Source organism: Morus notabilis, unplaced genomic scaffold, assembly GCF_000414095.1.
Source record: "Morus notabilis unplaced genomic scaffold, ASM41409v2 Scaffold39, whole genome shotgun sequence".
In the NCBI taxonomy this organism is placed as follows: domain Eukaryota; kingdom Viridiplantae; phylum Streptophyta; class Magnoliopsida; order Rosales; family Moraceae; genus Morus; species Morus notabilis.
Genome location: NW_010366566.1, coordinates 655,502 through 673,780, shown reverse-complemented (window position 1 = coordinate 673,780; position 18,279 = coordinate 655,502). Strand labels below are relative to the sequence as shown.

At 36.0% G+C, this 18,279-nt stretch overlaps 3 protein-coding genes across 4 annotated transcripts; 1 reads left to right on the top strand and 2 right to left on the bottom strand.

The window, feature by feature from the left end:
• The first annotated feature begins 1,105 nt into the window (after window positions 1-1,105).
• On the top strand, window positions 1,106-2,858 carry LOC21403476. Its single transcript, XM_010110545.2, has 2 exons — window positions 1,106-1,666; window positions 2,272-2,858. The coding sequence occupies exons 1-2, from the start codon at window positions 1,286-1,288 to the stop codon at window positions 2,437-2,439; spliced, it is 549 nt and encodes a 182-aa protein (XP_010108847.1). The 5' UTR covers window positions 1,106-1,285; the 3' UTR covers window positions 2,440-2,858.
• Window positions 2,859-4,587: 1,729 nt separating this feature from the next.
• On the bottom strand, window positions 4,588-6,735 carry LOC21403475 (glucuronokinase 1). The gene is made up of 6 exons (XM_010110544.2): window positions 6,451-6,735; window positions 6,110-6,259; window positions 5,826-6,014; window positions 5,415-5,531; window positions 5,159-5,319; window positions 4,588-4,970 (listed from the first exon to the last, which is right to left on the bottom strand). Exons 1-6 carry the CDS (start codon window positions 6,676-6,678, stop codon window positions 4,733-4,735), a joined length of 1,083 nt encoding a protein of 360 aa, XP_010108846.1. The 5' UTR covers window positions 6,679-6,735; the 3' UTR covers window positions 4,588-4,732.
• A 728-nt stretch (window positions 6,736-7,463) lies between these two features.
• LOC21403474 (golgin candidate 6) lies at window positions 7,464-15,168 on the bottom strand. Of its 2 annotated transcripts, none has more exons than XM_024173711.1 (20): window positions 14,958-15,168; window positions 14,808-14,843; window positions 14,596-14,648; window positions 14,116-14,243; window positions 13,977-14,029; window positions 13,424-13,570; window positions 13,240-13,313; window positions 13,058-13,127; window positions 12,622-12,675; window positions 12,402-12,497; window positions 11,613-11,663; window positions 11,446-11,532; window positions 11,225-11,338; window positions 11,063-11,134; window positions 9,904-10,086; window positions 9,681-9,784; window positions 9,457-9,505; window positions 9,311-9,376; window positions 8,293-9,057; window positions 7,464-8,157 (listed from the first exon to the last, which is right to left on the bottom strand). In XM_024173711.1, the coding sequence occupies exons 2-20, from the start codon at window positions 14,829-14,831 to the stop codon at window positions 7,606-7,608; spliced, it is 2,742 nt and encodes a 913-aa protein (XP_024029479.1). In that variant the 5' UTR covers window positions 14,832-14,843; window positions 14,958-15,168; the 3' UTR covers window positions 7,464-7,605. The 2 variants fall into 2 exon arrangements, with proteins under 2 accessions (XP_024029479.1, XP_024029478.1); XM_024173710.1 differs by having other exon boundaries at window positions 14,967-15,168.
• Between the last annotated feature and the right edge of the window lie 3,111 nt (window positions 15,169-18,279).

Here is an 18,279-nt window from a genome sequence, read left to right as displayed (position 1 = left end):
TTCTCTGTTTTTTTTTTTTTTTTTTTTTTTTCGAATGATCCAAATGGCCAAATATTTATAAAATTGATAGAGATAACACAGCCACATGGTATAATAACTATAAATTTTAAAAGAATAGGTATGTTGAAAATAAACTTTAATTTTAATTTTAACTTCTTTTTCTTGTCAAATTAGTGATCCTTGCAAGTTTTCCTCAAATATTAAAATCTTGGTAAAAAATACCGTGTGAAATGTAAAAATTCCCTTTCAGTTATTGTCTCGTAACAATGTGTCACCAACCTTCAAAACATAACATCTATACTGCATTAACTATAAAATATTAACAAACGAATTCCTCATTATTAGGTTTTTTAACAAAACTAACACTTGTTACATATATAATGAGGGCTGGTTAATAACTACTTTGTACTGCATTAATTATAAAATATTAACAAACGAAATCCTTATTATTAAAATTTTTAACAAAATTAACACGTATTACACATATAATGAGTGCTGGTTAATAATTACTATGTTAGCTCCTCTTAATACAACCTTACAAAAATATAATTACGCAATAGGAGTTGTCTACACTTAACTTTCTCCTTTATTTGACCTAAGAAATTTTAGAGGTTTATGGCCAATAACAATAAAAAAAAATTTCCCTCCAGCCTGCATTAACAGAATTAGGAAGTTTCCCATGTCTAAGATAAAAAAAAAAAACATTTCTTTTGTATAACTCTCATCGTCTAAATTGAATTTTAAAGTTGGTTTGTTTTAACGATTACGCGGGATTTAAATTATAATTATTAATTTTGTTATAGTATTTTTTTATAAAAAATTTAAATTTTAAAAATTAAAATCAAAATCACTAATCTAAACTCATAAACTAAATGTAAGTTTTAATAGTTTTGTTTCTTAAATAAAGTAGAAGCCATAAGCCTCAGGCTGTATAAAAAGTTTTTAAAAAAAAAGAGCCATAAAAATAATAGTTATCCATTTTAATCCTTTTGAAAAGAAAAATAATTAATTAGTAGCATAAACTTTTTTTTTCTTTGTTTTGCTTGAATTTATAGCATGAACTTGCAATTAGTAAGGAAAAAAAAAATTTTAAGCCGCGATTTTTAAAAGAAGAACGAGCATTCTGCGGTCCTAGAAAAAACTTATCAGACACGACCACCCACTCTTTCTCTCGCTCCCTCGTCTCTTTCACACTTTTTTGAAAATTGTTGTCGTTTTCTCCATATATTTATTTTATTATATTTTTTGCTCAAATTTCCGTTTCTGGTTTTCGCTCTCGCAAGCAATGGAGACGGCACCGCCTTGGGAAGACGACTATTGGGAGCTCTGCAACGACGATGGCTTCGTCTACAAGCGCAGAAAGCGGCGCTCTCTCAACGACCCGCCGTTACCGCGGGCTCAGACCGGTCCGGATCCCGAGGCCGACGAGTTGAACCGGCGAGACCGGAAGAGGAAGGCGCTTTCCAAGCTCAAGGCTCGCTACCAGACGGAGATCGCTCAGTGGGAGTATTTGTCAAACACGTTGTGTGCAATGGAGGACACCACGCGCCATCTCCAACTGCAGCGGGGTCGGACGGCGTCGTCGGAGATGTCGCCGCCGGTGGAGGCTCTGCCCGGAATGGAGGAGCCAGCTTGTGGGTTGCTCCTGGACGACCTTCTCTTGCAGGTAAATTTTTGTTGGGTTTGGGAGAATGTTCGGAGAGGAAGGAGTTGGGGATTTTAGAAATGGTGCATTGGTAGGGCAAAATGTGTGCTGAATTGTGCGCAATTCGATCATTTGGGGACTCAATTTAAGCTAAGATTGGAAATAAAGTTATGATTTTAGGGTTCTGTACAATAATACATAATGTGTTAATAAGAATCTCTTTGCATTAACTTTTCTGCTAGCCATTTTAGATTTTTTCTTTTCGCTTGTTGATGAAGAATGTTCTTACTGATTTCTTTCGTCTGTGTTTATTTCTTGAATGTTGTCAAAACATTGCCCTTTAAATAGTAAACGAGTAAGAAGAAAATGGAATCTTCAAGATGAGAAATGGCACCAAAAAGATTAAGCAGTCCTTGTAATAGAACCAAGTGGTTCTTTCAATCCCAACATTTAAAGCTTCACAATTTCAATCCCTTTTGCTTTTGGTTGTTATAAAGTTCTGACTTTATAGCGCGTGAAAGAGTTGGAATCCGGAAAAATTGTTTACTGTTGTGCCCAGTAGGAAAATTCTTCAAATTGATTCACTTTTTCAGACATGATCTGATTATGGGGTCTTCACTGTACAGGTAGAAGCTCAGGAAGCAATTATTATAAATGCTTGTAATCTTTGTGACATAGCAGAAGCTATGTGTAATGCGCATGAGGAAGAGGCAAATCAGTCTTTGATTGAACTCCCCATATGGGCTTTACCAGCTTCGCCGCGGGAGCTCTTGGCGTCGCTTTGTGATCAGTGAGTTCATTTTATTAGTGAGAATTTCCTTTGGCTCTCTTGAATGAGATTTAGTATTTGAGTGTTCCACTGCAATTGGTGATCCCTATCTGCAGAAGTAATCTTTAGTGCATAAAACCTTCCTGTAATCTATTGTCATGTAGAAGTGTCGTTTTTTTTTTTTTTTTTTTTCAGCCATTTGGTTTAGGGGAAAGTTGTAATTAATCTAACCATGCATTTTCCTAAATGAGGGTGAGCAAACTGTGCAACTTGAACTGAGCATTGATTCTGAGTGCTAAGCCTTGTACCATGATGTACCCCCTCCCCCCTTTTTCTTTTTGTGGCCTGCAATAGTAGGCTGTATATACCTGTCAATTTCTCAAAGTCTGCCTTTAAATGAGATTTACCAGCTTCGCCGCGGGAGCTTTTAGCGTCGCTTTGTGATCAGTGAGTTCATTTTATTAGTGAGAATTTCCTTTGGCTCTCTTGAATGAGATTTTGTATTTGAGTGTTCCACTGCAATTGGTGATCCCTATCTGCAGAAGTAATCTTTAGTGCGTAAAACCTTACTGTAATCTACTGTCATGTAGAAGTTTCGTTTTTTTTTTTTTTTTTTTTTTTTTTTTTTTTTTCAGCCATTTGGTTTAGTGGAAAGTTGTAATTAATCTAACCATGCATTTTCCTAAATGAGGGTGAGCAAACTGTGCAACTTGAACTGAGCATTGATTCTGAGTGCTAAGCCTTGTACCATGATGTACCTCCAACTCCCTTTTTCTTTTTGTGGCCTGCAATAGTAGTAGGCTGTATATACTTGTCAATTTCTCAAAGTCTGCCTTTAAATGAGATTTACCAGCTTCGCCGCGGGAGCTTTTAGCGTCGCTTTGTGATCAGTGAGTTCATTTTATTAGTGAGAATTTCCTTTGGCTCTCTTGAATGAGATTTTGTATTTGAGTGTTCCACTGCAATTGGTGATCCCTATCTGCAGAAGTAATCTTTAGTGCGTAAAACCTTACTGTAATCTACTGTCATGTAGAAGTTTCGTTTTTTTTTTCTTTCTTTTTCAGCCATTTGGTTTAGTGCAACTTGAACTGAGCATTGATTCTGAGTGCTAAGCCTTGTACCATGATGTACCCCCTCCCCCCTTTTTCTTTTTGTGGCCTGCAATAGTAGGCTGTATATACTTGTCAATTTCTCAAAGTCTGCCTTTAAACTTCCTCATTATGTTTGCATTCAATTTCAGTTTTGTACGAGAACGTCTTTAATGGAAATCCAGAAGTAGCTATTAGAAGATTGCATGTTAAAAGTTGCATTTCCAGTGAGTACAGAGTATAATCTTCTTATGCTTATTAGTTGTTCCAACTTCCAATCAATATTATCATGACAGGTCTCATTGCGGCTGAAAGTTAAGTTTCGGGTCACTTTAGAAAAATGGTGTTTGGGAAAACCCCCGAATGCTTGTTTAAAATTTTTTTCTTAAAGTTTAATTCAAGTCATTTCTTTTGATTACGGATTTCACTTTCATTCTTATAATGTATAATGCTGCTTTATAAATTTGCAAGTGAGAGAAATGGGTTATAATGAGAAGCTTCATAGAATCTGGTTTTTCATGTCAAGAGCTTTTAATGCTCGTCATTATCTGTTCTCTATCTAGCAACAAAAACCTGCCATTGTCTAGATTTGTCATGCTTGCTTTAGCCAGCGTCTCCGCAAACGAACCAATTTAGGCGTTGCCTATTTAGGCAGAAAATTAGCTGACCTATTGATCCCAAAAGCACATCTTAAATGGCGATTTCCCGTTTGCTTATTTTTTTTTTCCTTTTAAGTGCTCTTTTTCTTATTTTCTTTTTTTTCCCGACTGAATTCCTGTTTAAAGCTTTTGAATGGTGAGCAATGGCCTAGTGTCTCCTTTTATTCTGCTATCAAAGCGGTTGTAGGACTATTTAGTCTCTTATTATCAATCGCTTTTTCACTAGCAAATATTATCGAGTAATTTCTTTAGGTCCTCAAGGGATATTTTAATTTCGTTTGGCCGACAATGCAATTACATTCCCAAGAGTGAGTGGGAAAACTAAGCGCTCCACCAAGTTTCAGTATAAAGAACTCACATTAAGAACTACTACGTTTGAATCAAGTTTCTCTACGCGGTATATGCACAATTAAGAAATATCATCCTCTTATTGCTATTAGTATGAAAAGAAAGTACTCCATTATTATTATTATTATTATATTAGAGACCAAAATAAGCAGGGAATGAATGTGGACACGGGGTGTGGCCAAACCAGAACCAAAAAACATGAGCTTGGAACAATTTCGTATCTTCAAAGGGTTTTGAGATCAACCTCATTCAGTAGAGAAGGAACAAATTTTATTGGCTCAATTCTAAAGCCAGCTTTCTGACATGCATCCTCTAATTGCTTCACTTGTGAGGGTCCATTAGGGCAGAACACAACGACAGCTCCCCCACTGCCTGTGAATTTTGACGCCGCACCCACCCTTCGGGCTACTTCCACCATTTCTATATTTAAAGCGCCAAGAACATCATCTCCAAACATGCTCCTGAACAGCATCCAAATACCACCATTTAGTAGCCATAAAACCCTCGGAAAAAAAAAATTCTAAACAACCATCATGGTCTCGACTTAAGAAAGACTGATTTGTGTGTAAATCTCTTCAGAAGAACAACATTTATCACTCTCGGTGGGAGTAACTAAATAGTTGCTCCCAACAAACGAACTAGACGTTACCTTCTAAGATCGAAATTGCGGTTCATCAGAGTCACAAGTTTTGAGTAGTCCTTTTCAAGTATTACCTTCCTTCCCTCCTCAGCTACATTTGCAACTTCTTTCATTGATGATATTATAAACGCATCACCGTTGAGCCACCTTTGCCGAACCGTACTGTGTACCTGCACGTTTCTCAATTCCACAAACATTTCACTCTTCTACACTATAAAGTAAGAAATCCACCCCTCCAAACCCCAAATAGATTACATATTCTAACCTTCCCAGAATCACTTGGATTTTCAGCATAGATAAGATGGAGAGGTGGCAGGAGATCGATATCCATTGGTGTATAAATACCATGCCCCAATCTATCCATGTGTTCCTTGCTGAAATCCTAGAAAAGGAAAGAAAAATACTGAAATCAAACAGAAAGTTCTCACATTTACAAATCATGTTATACAACCAGTCATGTACTGAAATCGCGAGCAAGCATACCTTGCAAGGTTAAAAGATCGACATTTAAATATCAATACGACGGATATAGCATCACTATTTTTTTAAGATGAGTCTTTGGTTTATGTATATTTCATATTTCATATTTCATTATCTTAAAAAAAAAAAAAAAAAAAAAAAAATCCAGGTCTGATCATTTTATGGAAATATTGAAGATATTTTTCATTCTTGTTACCATGTAAATAAGGCCTCCATAAACTTGGGCAACCCGATCTTGGAGACCGGCAACAATTCCAAGTTCTTTCTCTGCATTGAGGATAAGTTGAGGCCGGACCTCCACTTTGATCAAATGCCTAACCTTGTAGAAGTCAAGAAGGCAGCTCAAGGCAGCACATACAATAGCACTAGAACCTGAAAGTCCTGCCTGAAAACTCAAAAAACGATACTTTCTTTCTAAAAAATCCAAATCCCAATAACCAAAATGTAAAGCTTTTACAAAGAACAAGAATCAGAACAAACCTGACGAGGGATATTGGTATCATATGAGAGAGTGAAATTCCCCCCATGAAGATCAATATTGTTGTCCTTGCAATAGTTACGAAACCCTTTACAAATAGCCATAAGAAGTCGCACACCGCCATAATAACCTTCACTGTCCAGCCGATCCACCTGTTCATAATTACAAATCCAATCCAATTATAAAACTCACTCCTCAACCCAAAAACGAAAACCCAGATCTTGATTTTCCATGATCGTGGATCAATATCAAAAACATTGCGTGCATGCCCATTACATTATTACGAAAAAGCAATCAAAGAAGAACAATGATAACAATAATAATAAAGAAATAGAAAAATTACCAAATGGTCAAGAGATTTGAAATTGACGAGATCGTGGGTGGGGTGGGGAGTAATGGTGAGATGGTGAGAAGGGTGTAATTGAGCGGAAGCCCAGAAATTTCCGAGAGAGAAGGAGATTGTACGGCCGAAGTAGACGTCGCTGGGGTTACCCAGAAAGCCCACTCTCGCGTACGCTCTGTGCTCGATTGTCGGAGAAGAAGATGAAGAAGAAGAAGTAGTCTGGTCCATCTTCCGATTGCTTTTTTTTTTTTTTTTTTTTTGAGCGCTAAAAAGAATATTTCTAAATGAGGAGTATTTTTTATAGGGAGTCTAACTCTGGATCTTGGTCCTATCTAAAAATGTAAAGGCCATTTGGTTTGTCGCATTCACGTCTTTCTCATCACACTGCACTTTTTCTCTGAAAACAGTACGATAATGGATCATGTCGTAATCAATCAAAGGTATAATCAATTTATGATTTTTAATTTTGATGTTTTAAATTTAAATTTTTTATAACAAAAAACTATTATATCAGAATTAATGATTTACGGGACTCATCTTTTAGTTGTTGAATTAATCTTTTTAGTGTACATGCTAAAATTTGTAATGTGCAACACAAAAATCTTTCATTAGTAGATTAGATAGTCGAGAAAATAAACTGACAGCTGAAACAACAAAAACAACAGTACGTATTGATTCTACTGAAAAAGGAATTTTTGGTGAAATTTCTAATAATAATGCGATGGTTTAAACCAATCAAACCAGAAAAATTAGCTGCCCACTAACACTTTCATACGGTTTTGGCTGTAAATTAAAACCGCCATACTTTGAACATGTGGTCCACGGATTCTTAATGTGGATGCTTTGAGTTTGGTGAGGTTATCAAGAACCACACTTTGAAGCATTTGTCAAGAAGAAAGCCAAATGATTGAGTATTGTATAATCTTCCTTTTTGAAAGAAGAAAAAAGAAAAAAAGAAAAAAGAAAGCCAAATGATCCGGTAACAATGTGAATAAATAACAATTAAAACCAGGTTAAGAAAAAAAAGTTAGATCCAGAATTTGAGCATCCCAAATTTGTAACTGTACAGTTCAACAACAAATGTACATGGAGAGAGGAAGACAAAAGCAACGAAGTAAAAACAGAAGCCAATTCATTCATGAGCACAATTTTGCATTACTCATCCTCCTCTTCACTATCTTCAGGAAGTCCGACATCATCCCCAATACCTTCAAGCAGTTTGTCCACGTCCTCTCCCAACTCCAATAGCCTTGCGCTTAGTTTTTCTACTTTGCTCTGTTCTTGCCCAAGGCACACCAGCAAATCATTCAGCTCTGCTTCACTCTCTTTCTGGGCTTCCTCCCTCGCTTCGGCTTTTATTGCCTTGACATCGGGGAAGGTCGAAGGCCCTCCGTCCCTCAAAGCTTTCACCTCGTTTTCCAAATGGAAGTTGGCTTGTTCAAGACTGTTGTAAGCATCAGATAAGCTCTTCAAGTCAGATTCGATCTTGCTGGCTAAGTTCTGGTACATGGATGCATCTGATTCAACCTTGGCTTTCTCAGCCATGAGCAATTCCAACCGTTGAGTTGTTTCTTTTAGATCTCGTCTAAGTGTCTCCACTTGGACCCTATCTGCGGCCCCACCCACTCTCTGCTCAGAATGGGAATTACTGCCCCCACCACTCTTTGCCAGGTCCTCGGCCAAAATTGCATTCCGACCAAGAAGATCCTAGAAGGAATGCTTTTTTTATTGCATTCCGACCAAGAAGATCCTAGAAGAAATGCCGAAACGTCAAAACATAGTCTCATAACTTTCATAAGAAATACTTAGAACTGAAAGCAGAAGATCTTTCAACAACAATACCTGTATCTCAGTACATTGCTTTTCCACAAATGCTTTCAGCCGCTTTATATACTCAGCTTCACTTTCCCCACTTTTCTGTTCCAGTTCAGCTGGCACCACAGCTACCTTGCTCTTTGGATGACTGTAAACATCAACAATTTTTTCCCTAATATCTGCCTCCAGGCTCTTAACTAGAGTAACAAAAAGAGAATCAAAGATTGATGACAGAATGGGATGATCATTTTTCCCATCAGGTAAGTAGTTTTCATCAACATTTTCAATATCTGCCATACTAGCAGCAGTAGATCTTGTAAGTGATTTGCGGGGTTGGGCTGCGCTTGCAGAAGCAAAAAGGTACGTCTTTTGCATCTCATCGAACTTCAGAAAGTAAGATGCGAGCCCAATTTTCTGGCTTATCATATCAACTACTGAGAAAGCATCTTTACCAGCTTCAGGTGATGTATTATAGATTACACATTCTCCCAAAATAACGGCAGCTAACCCCCTTGTGCACACTGATTCGGATTCATTTGCCACCAACTCAATCAAATATGTAAGGTGTGGACGTGAATCTAGGAAACAGTTTACTGCATTAGGACAGTCAGCAAGCCAGGTCACCAGCAATTTCAAAATAATTGGTTGGGCATACAAGTTCCCTGATGCGTTCGACTTCCCATCTCTGTTTTTCATGGAAGAGGCAAGAGCCAAATATTTTACCATGCGGTGCATAAGTGGCTCAGGAGCACCTAAGGATGGCATGGGCGCCTCAAGTTCAATTCGCAAAACCTGCAAAACATCTCATAATATTATATCATTGAATGGGCCGTCTTTTCCCATAAGAAAGAAGATTCCGGAAAGGAAAGGAAAGAAAAAAGTGCAACTAACTCTTCATCACATTCTGGACAAGCTTTAACTTGATACACAATTTAGAAAATAATGGAACGCGAAATGGTTAGGGATTTGTTGGGCCACTTAAATGAGCCCAGACAAGACAAAGTTCGACAAGTCGACTGATATAAAGAATAATGAAATTGCATACCCTTTCCTTGCATTGGATATTGTCCTTGAGTATGTGAGAAAGAACACTAGCAGCACTGCAGCAAGTCTGCACTTTGAATCGAAATATTAGCTACATGGACCAGATATTCCAGTCTTTCAAACTTTGTCAGTAATGCATTAAATTACCTCAATATCTCCATCGCTTTCACTCAAAGTAAGACCTTGTAGTAGCATTCTGCAATGGAATTAGAGTTTAACAAAGTTAATCACCGAATGTATTCTTTCGACTAGCTAAAACAGCATAAAGAATGGCATAATTACAGAATAATAACCAAAGTAAACCTGATGTGGAAGAATAGTGGAAATATTGCAACAAAATCAAATCAATAAGGCATCTTGGATAAACATACCTTCCAAAGGACATGTTCACATCCTCCTCAAGTGGAGCATGAGTCATGGAATACGGTTGAGGAATTAACGTTGATGCCAACATGGCTTGCCCATCAGCATTTTTCTAATTCAAATTAATTCAGTAAAATACACACATCATACTAAAAAATCCAAATGATAATGATCAGCTAAAATAAAATCTCAAATAGTTGAACAAAATGAAGAATGAAATGTATTATCAACCTCACAAAAGCTCTTGAAAACATAATCAGCTGCAACAAACTCTTGTGTACTAGAAGTCCTCAAGATAATCCGCAGAATTGAGTTCAAAGCAGCTTCTTGCAGTCCTTCCCCAAGAATTTTGCTTCCAAGAGCCTCAAGGTTTCTGGGATGTCCACAAATAAGGTCACCAATGCATCGTAATGCCTGAGAATGTGAATAAACTTTTAAGCATACATAACTTAATAATCTTTCCTGGTACGTCATAAACAGATTAAAGCGTATCAGAGTTGCACTGCATTAAGACGGCCAGGCATGGGTAGGTACGAACATACAAATATAATATGCGTGTGTGTGTGTGTGTAATATAATGTACAAAAAAGAGGTTGACACCATATTATTCCAACTATGAAGTGAATAAGCATTTCACTAAGATGATAATTTTCCCAAAGATAACAATGTCTTAACATAAAGAAAAATAAAGGTGTGTAAGCAACTAAGACAGCATAAAGGGCACGTTCCATACGCGGATTAGAAAAATAAACAAAATTATGTGATAAAAGAAAAGAGCATGCAAGTCTTTGTCCAGATGATAATACAACGACCTTCGTCCAAAAAGCAGTTCACAACTCAGAAAGGCATATGTAAAACAAAGTACATAATAAGCATTTAGACTGTATTACAAAATCTTTGATGCCAGACAGAGCAATGCCAACATGCATTCCAGAAGATATCATAAGAGCTGGGGAACCGACAGAATAAATATACTCCAAATCCAACAAAAGTAACTTATTTTCTGCATGGCAGAACAATGCTAGTAGGCATTAGTACTGTCAGTCCGCCGGACACCACTATTCACAAGGGTAAGGTCCCGCATGTGGGACCTACCTACCATGAGTTGTAGTGCCAAACACCGCATGTAAACAAAATAACAAATTTTCCATTTTCCATTTGAAAGTTGATATTTATCCAGAAATAATGCAAAAGTTAAATATTAGGGGGAAGAGACTTAGGGAATTACACATTCAATCAAGTTAGGATGAGCAAAAACATTGGATTAAGAGTTTAGCTTTTGACTCAGGCTGCAGTTCGTTGCCAGTTTGTAAATAAATGGCATTAGAACACGTGTGTGCAAGATACAGATACAGTGTAAGATTATGAAGGACTGGAATAGTTATCTTACCGAACAACGAACAGCAACAGGAGCCCACTGGCTTTCAACACCCAACATGAGAAGATGGTCCAACATTTTTTTCTACGCCAACACAACAAAATACAAAATATTTTAACACATTGATAGTTTTTGACCGCCCTAATTATGGAAAATAATAGCTTCATAACAAACCTGAACAAGGGTTGTTTTATTTGTCAGCCTATTTGCCTCTTTCCCTGGATCAGCCTCCGAACCTCCCATAATCAATAAATTAATGGTTTCTAACGCACTCAGTAGATTAATTGTCTACTGGCATCATGTTTGTTTCAAGACAACAAGAGATTACACGTAAGCCTTGTGCAACAGAAATGCAATGTCTACATTATAGAGTTAGAAACAATAGATAACCTTACCTTTTGTTGCGTGAAACTGTATGTAACTCCTCGTAACTTCAAAATTAACAATAAGGGATCAAACCCCATTGTCTCTCTCAGTAATATCTGAATCAAAAAATTTATTTATGTTAAAATTATAGCAAGGAATCTAAAGAGTGACAATGAAAGTAATGAGGGCGACAAACCTGATTGGATGCATTGTTACGCAGAAGATTGTTTAGCAATTCAAGACAGTCCTGAGTAAAAGGATATAATTAGTACCAATACAAAATATTCAGAAATTTTCAGATGCTTTTCAACATTAAAGTTAAGAAGAATTAATTACAGCTATAACTACTTCTACATAAATATTTAATCTAAAAATATGGAAACATGCATCATTTTCTGACACAAAATTCTATGATCCTAGTATCTGCATCATCTAGGCGTGACGACATAACCATAAATGTGTCTACCGAAATTCTCTAAATAAAAGGAGTCCTTAGTCAAAGTGTTCGTGTATAAAAACAGAAAGCCTTGAAAAGAAAAAATAAGATTGTCACTGGTAAAGGCTCTATCTATGCTCTACCATAATGAATCAGCATATTTCAGGGATCAGAAACATTACACCATCAACGTAAACAGGAATAAAACTGTCGAGACAATAGTCAAAGGTCAAACAATCTACAAAAACCTAAGCACATGGCTACTAAACTCTACGATGGGAAAAAGGAAAACGAGGGAAAATTTACTTATCTTACATGCCATGCAAAGAATTATCATTTTATAACCCTACTACCAAAAGGGGAGACAATTAAAAATCCAATAAAAAATAAAAGAACCCAACAACTTAAACCAGCTAAGTTTATCATTCTACATGGATATTACAACATAGACATAAACTTCAATAATACACACACACACACCCACACACACACATATAAATCGAACAAACTGAGTAAAGTACCAGTACAGAATGAGTCACAATCAATTACCTGCACAACAACACCACCATCTGAACCACCTTCTTCTTTAATGATACTGAAAATCTTCTCAAACGCACCTTCAAAAACCACAATCTTTTGAATTTCCTGGCGTCGTGAAAAAGGCATCAATTACCATTAACTTCAAGCACATCTTTTGATCATTGATTCAACAAAAACAAAAGGACAAAGAATTAGATGCAATAATGGCCGCGAGAGACAGAAAGGTTACCTCTGCTTCACGAGTCAAGTACGTAAGAAGTAGTAAAGCCTCATTTCGTATAACCTACAAGAAAAAACAAAATTAGCAGTGGTACTGAAAAAGAGAGCTAGAGTGGTTGCAGCATTAGCCTAGCCATAAATGTTGGGGTCTAGAAATCAAATAACCCCACCCTGAAGTTCCCAGAGAGAGAGAGAGAGGGAGTAACACTTCAGGTAGAGGCGTGCTCAATATTTAACAAATAGGATTCCAAGAGCAAAAATTTCAAGAGGTTCTTATAATGTTTTCACGTGTAAAGGTGCACAACAAGAAACAAGAATCTTAGACAGTAGGGATATCTCTTGACAGTTATAATATAGAAAAGCATGCAGATCACTTAATTTAGAATAAAAAATAATAATAAAGCAATTAGCAAAAGTGTCTTTGATTCATTATGAAAAATTTATACCTCACGATCCATAAGCATATCCATCAATCGAGTGATACCACGAGGAATGGTAAGAATGGCTTCCTGTAATCTGAAGATGAACTCAGAAAAGGCTCTTTCCAGAAATACTTGAAGATTCATAAGTTTATTCAGGAACAAATAAAATTTTAAGAAAAAAATGTTGGTAGTTGTATATCAAATACCTATTTGGAGAGTTTGTGAGAAGAGCCGTTAAAATTTGAAGTGTATAATACCGCACATAGAAGTCATCCTCTGCCTGTCGAAGTGTCCAAGGAAATAAGCAGTGAAGTTATATGCATGAGCCAATCAAATAAGTTAACGTAAAATGTGATCTGGGTGTTTCAGAATCAGGTAGAGAATTCTCACCAACAAACTCAGAAGAAGTGAAATGTTGTCTGCTTCTCTGGAAAGCAAATCAGTGTTCATTAAAGCAGGTTCAACCTCATTCTTTTGTGATTTTCCTTGGTCAATAGGAGTCAATGCACTTACAAGAGTTTCTAGTGCACCTCGAACCTAGATGAATCAAAGGCATAAACTATTTTCAGGAGCAATATAGAATTCAGCATAGAAACGCCACACCAAAACATGTGCTTTAATTTCTTCAGAATACATGGAGCAAACAAGTCCCTAGAAAGATAATAAACAACATCCGTTCCATAAATCTGGTTTTTTTGACACGTGTATTTCTAACAACGTGATTTTTCACAATCTAAATTTTTCATCCAAAACTGGCTCTGAAGATATAGCCTGCATTACTGAACTTTGCACCATATAAATCCTAAGTTAAGTTGACTCCTACCACTTTCTTCAAGCAAAAGGTCCTAAATGTAAATTGACCTATTGAAAAAAAAAAGAATAAATAAATAAAAATCGGAATGGAATGTCTGATTAATTATGAAGGGGTAGAGAGATTAGTAACCATTTCAACATCATCACGTTCTTCTTTTAACACGCCCATCAGCACAGGGAAGCCTGCAAAAGTGAAAGAAACACATCAAGACACCCATCTAAAATAAAAACTGAAAAGCCCCATAGGAAAACAAGAGAGAAACACTCACCCATGGCACCAAATGCTAGTTGCGCAGCACGACTTTCTGCCACAATAGATTGAAGCTCAACCATAGCGTTCCTCCTGTCCTCTGCCAGCTTACCATTGCTTATACGGTCAAGCAAGCGTTCAACGTAGCTATTCATACGACACAACAGACCGTGAGTACAATTTTCATAACCAAAAAAGGAAAAGTTCAAATTTTTTAGTTGTGCAAGTTTTTACGGAAATCAAAGGATATTGGGCCTAACTCAACCTAGCAAAATCGGCTTATTAGGGGAGGATTGGTGGATCATGCCACTATCTCCAGCCAAATTCTAATATATAAGTCATCTTATTATCAAGCTTTCTTCAAGTAGCTAGTCTTGAATTTCCAAGTTAATGCTAAACACATTCTTTCTTCAGATTCAGATACTTATAAAGTATGAATTGCAAATTGCCAATCTTCTAAATCAATATCCATATTCATGAAAGCAAACTTCAAATTTACCTATCTTCATTTGAGCCAGAGCTCTCATTACCAAAAACGAGACCAACAACACCCTGCACAGAAAATTGAACCAAAAAAAAAAAACAGTAATAGAATGTCCAATAAACACTTCAAACATTCGGAATTTTTCAATTTTCTTCTTGGCTAACAGCAGTTCCAAAATTTTCATTTTCCCGGAAAATTAAGAGAATTGCAAGAAAAAAAGTGATCACCTTATAACCAGATACCAAATCCATGCTCCCGATTCCCTGTGATAAAACGCCAAAAAGAATTCAAAAGTTCAATCGGAAATCACCGCACGATCAGAAACCCTAATTTTAGGAGGACGAAAAGCCAGAAACGAGAAAATGCGAAAAACTTACTGTGTATACCTGAAGAATACGGAGTGATCGATCTGATGAGACAAATAGAAAGATTGACGTGCTTTTCGGAAGCTCAATAAATTGTACAGTTTTATATAAATTATTTTGGTTTTTCTGATAGTGATTCGGTTTTCCCCTTTTTCCTGTTCTGGGTTTGGACTTTCGGTATTTGACGGATATAATGCACAACAGAACTGACTCAACTTATTAGCAAAAGGTTTTTACGTTTCAGTCACTGATGATTTTAGTAACCGATTAGCCTTGGAGACGAGAGGTACTTTTTGCCTTGGGGTTTTGATGAGTTCGAAAAACTGGGCCGGCTGGCCCAATCCAACACATGACCTGACTTTTCACTCTTGTTGGGATTTTTGTTTGAACGGAAATTTGGCTCTAGATAACAGCAGCCTCAATTTTTAATTATTAGATTTATTTAAAATCACATTAAATTAAAAAATATATATAAAACAGAGATTAAAAAATAAAAGACTACTGATAATCTATTTTTATAGGGATTATCAGAAAAACTCTCGTTAATTACTCATTTGAACAGTTTTAATGTGAAAATTATACGACAACTTTTTTTTAAAAAGGAATATGCATTATGAGATTTATGAGATTAAACGGTTAAAGTCAGTCAAAATAGCTGACACTACAAATAACGAGACAGCCTGAGCCCTAATCAACCACTGAACAACAACTATTTTAGTTAGCGCATAATTGAAATAACTAAATTTCAACTCTCTACCTTCAATAAAATCTCTCTTAAAAAGTGACTTTGCTCTAAGTTTTCCATAATCTCTCTCAAAATGATTTTCCTCTAAGCGAGCCAAACAGACAGGTGAATAATTACATTTTAGTAGAGATAGCAATCTAATCTGCGGGGCGTATGAGAGATATTATATGGAGGGAGAGGCGGTATTGATATTAACGTAGCAAAATTATTGGGAAATTGCAGAACTAAATAACTTATTTACTGAGTGTTAGAAATAAATAGGCCATTTACAATTTTAAACCTTTTATCTTTCAATTTTACCTTTTTTATAGGATTTGTTGGTTTTTTTTTCTTTTATTTCTGAAGCCCTCTCTCTCTCTATTGACTTCTCTCGTTACCAAACGGCTCCCTCTCTCTCTCTCTCTTCCGCTCTCCTTGCTTCTCTCCCACCCTCCCTGACTTCTCTTTCTCTCCTCTGGTAAAATCTAAGCTCAGACCTCACCATAAAGACTCACAACGGTGTAGTCGAGACAATGCAAGCCATTTCGACGGTGACGAATTTCATTGATATGCATCCAGATCTTCTTGCCGTCGTTCTAGATCTCCGCCTTCAGTGTTAGTCGGCACCTCATGTACTGTGGTGGCCATGAAGAGAACATGGTATTTCTAGAATAATTTGAATATATGTATTTTAAGCAATCTGTGCTAGAAAAAAAAAATTGTTGATCGAACCGTAAATTTATAAGTTATGTTCTGAACAATTAATTTGTCATTTAGTTTGAATCTCTTAAGTTTATTATTGTTTTGAATAGTTGTATCGGCTATTAATGTTTGGGTTTTGCTTTGTGCCGGGTAAGACAATCTGATTGTGTAGTAGATGTTTGATGAATTGCTTGATTTTACAGTCTGAGTATAATGAACGTAGAGAGAGAGAGATAGCGCAAGAAGAGAGAGAATTTTAGTTTTTTCGTGGGTATCATTTTAATTTTTTTACACGGGGACATTTTTATAAATTTAAGTGCTAATAAATCCAGATTAACAGTAAATGATCTATTTATTAAGGGAAATAGTAGAAAATAGGCCAATATGAAAAGGTTAAGAAAGTATATAGATTAATTTTTAGTTATAGAAATTAATAGGCCATAACTTGTCATGTTATGGTTTATAACCAGATAAGTTATGGACAACCTTGTCAAGTTATGGTTCATAGCCAGACAAGTTATGGACAATAACTTGTCAAGTTATGGTTCATAACCAGACAAGTTATAGACGAAAACAGTAATTTGACCTATTTATTAACTTATGTAAACTATTGACCTATTAATTTTAATTCATCTCAAGTCTTGGCATATTTTCCTCTTTCTTCCATTTATTAACTATCCTAAACTTTGGACTATTAATTCTTATTTCTCTCTTAATTAGGCCTATTTCCCTCATTCTCCCCAAATTATTTTGGCTGTTGGCCCCGACTAGTGGTCATTGTTGATTCTAGCGTCATCTGAGTTATTGACAATAATCTAGTATATTACTCTAGTGCCAACATTGATAACCGACTAGGCTAATTTTGGCAAAGAATTTTTTGTTGACCTTTGATCAGTCTTTTAAAGCGAAAGAACTCTAACTCCTACTGGAGCTGTATAATTCTTAACATGTTTTATTATAGTGGCATTCACAAAGATTCTTTAGGAGGTGTTGGTGGATTAGGCTTAGCAAATTATGGGTCAATAAACAAACCAAACTAAAGCCATGAAATTGAAAATTTCCCAATTCATTGTCCATTAAAAAGTCCCACAACCCAACCCAAAGGTATTGGATTGAGCATAGCATCTTTAGCCTCTAATTTCAAGCCCATCGAGAGGCCATTTTTGCACAAATCTCATGAATTCATTCTAAAACTAAAAATTAAAATAAACATAACATTTACATAACGTTGAGAAATATATATATATATATAACTCACATTTTACAGATTTCGTGAATTGAAAAATACTTAATTCACAAATCAATTCAAAACCTTCTAATTAGAAATTTTTTAGCACGTTCCAATTTAAAAATCCTTCCAACCAACCCGACCCGTACAAATTGGTTTCGGGTTGAGTGGATTGAACAAATTCACAATAAACACTTTTAAATTCCTGTAACAGAAAGATGTTCCCAAATTAGAGATATCATGCGCTCTTACCCTAATCAGATAAAATCATATGAATTAAACTTTTTTCAAAAACATAAATCATCGTGGACGTTTGGTTCATGGATTTATAATTATTCTCGCGTGTGTTTTTTGTGAAAAAAATACTATAACAAATTACGAACTATAATTCAAATCACTGCACGAATACACCAATCAAACGTAATGCTAGCTATTCAAGTCCTCCTAGAATGTAACTATCTAGTTTGGTTGTTAACTATAGTGCACACCTTGTTATCTTATTAGACCAATCAAATTGGCAGCACAATTTCAAAAGTGCAAGTCCTTTATAACTACGAATAAGCGGGCACATAAGATATAGGGTATAGCCTTTTAGTGTTCAAGAATATATATACATATACATATACACACACATATATATATATATACACATACTTTTAGCCGGTATAAGTTTGTGGACC

What these genes read in the sequence shown, in the direction of transcription:
- LOC21403474 (XM_024173711.1), bottom strand. Translation starts at nt 14,831, where the DNA reads ATGGATTTGGTATCTGGTTATAAG. An exon ending in CTCACAAACTCTCCAAATAG is followed by an intron (nt 13,128 to 13,239) that starts GTATTTGATATA and finishes GTTCATCTTCAG; the next exon opens with ATTACAGGAAGCCATTCTTA. An exon ending in ACAGTTTCACGCAACAAAAG is followed by an intron (nt 11,339 to 11,445) that starts GTAAGGTTATCT and finishes TGATGCCAGTAG; the next exon opens with ACAATTAATCTACTGAGTGC.
- LOC21403476 (XM_010110545.2), top strand. Translation starts at nt 1,286, where the DNA reads ATGGAGACGGCACCGCCTTGGGAAGACGACTATTGGGAGCTCTGCAAC. An exon ending in TGGACGACCTTCTCTTGCAG is followed by an intron (nt 1,667 to 2,271) that starts GTAAATTTTTGT and finishes TTCACTGTACAG; the next exon opens with GTAGAAGCTCAGGAAGCAAT.
- LOC21403475 (XM_010110544.2), bottom strand. Translation starts at nt 6,678, where the DNA reads ATGGACCAGACTACTTCTTCTTCTTCATCTTCTTCTCCGACAATCGAG. An exon ending in ATACCAATATCCCTCGTCAG is followed by an intron (nt 6,015 to 6,109) that starts GTTTGTTCTGAT and finishes TTGAGTTTTCAG; the next exon opens with GCAGGACTTTCAGGTTCTAG. An exon ending in ATGGAGGCCTTATTTACATG is followed by an intron (nt 5,532 to 5,825) that starts GTAACAAGAATG and finishes TTCCTTTTCTAG; the next exon opens with GATTTCAGCAAGGAACACAT.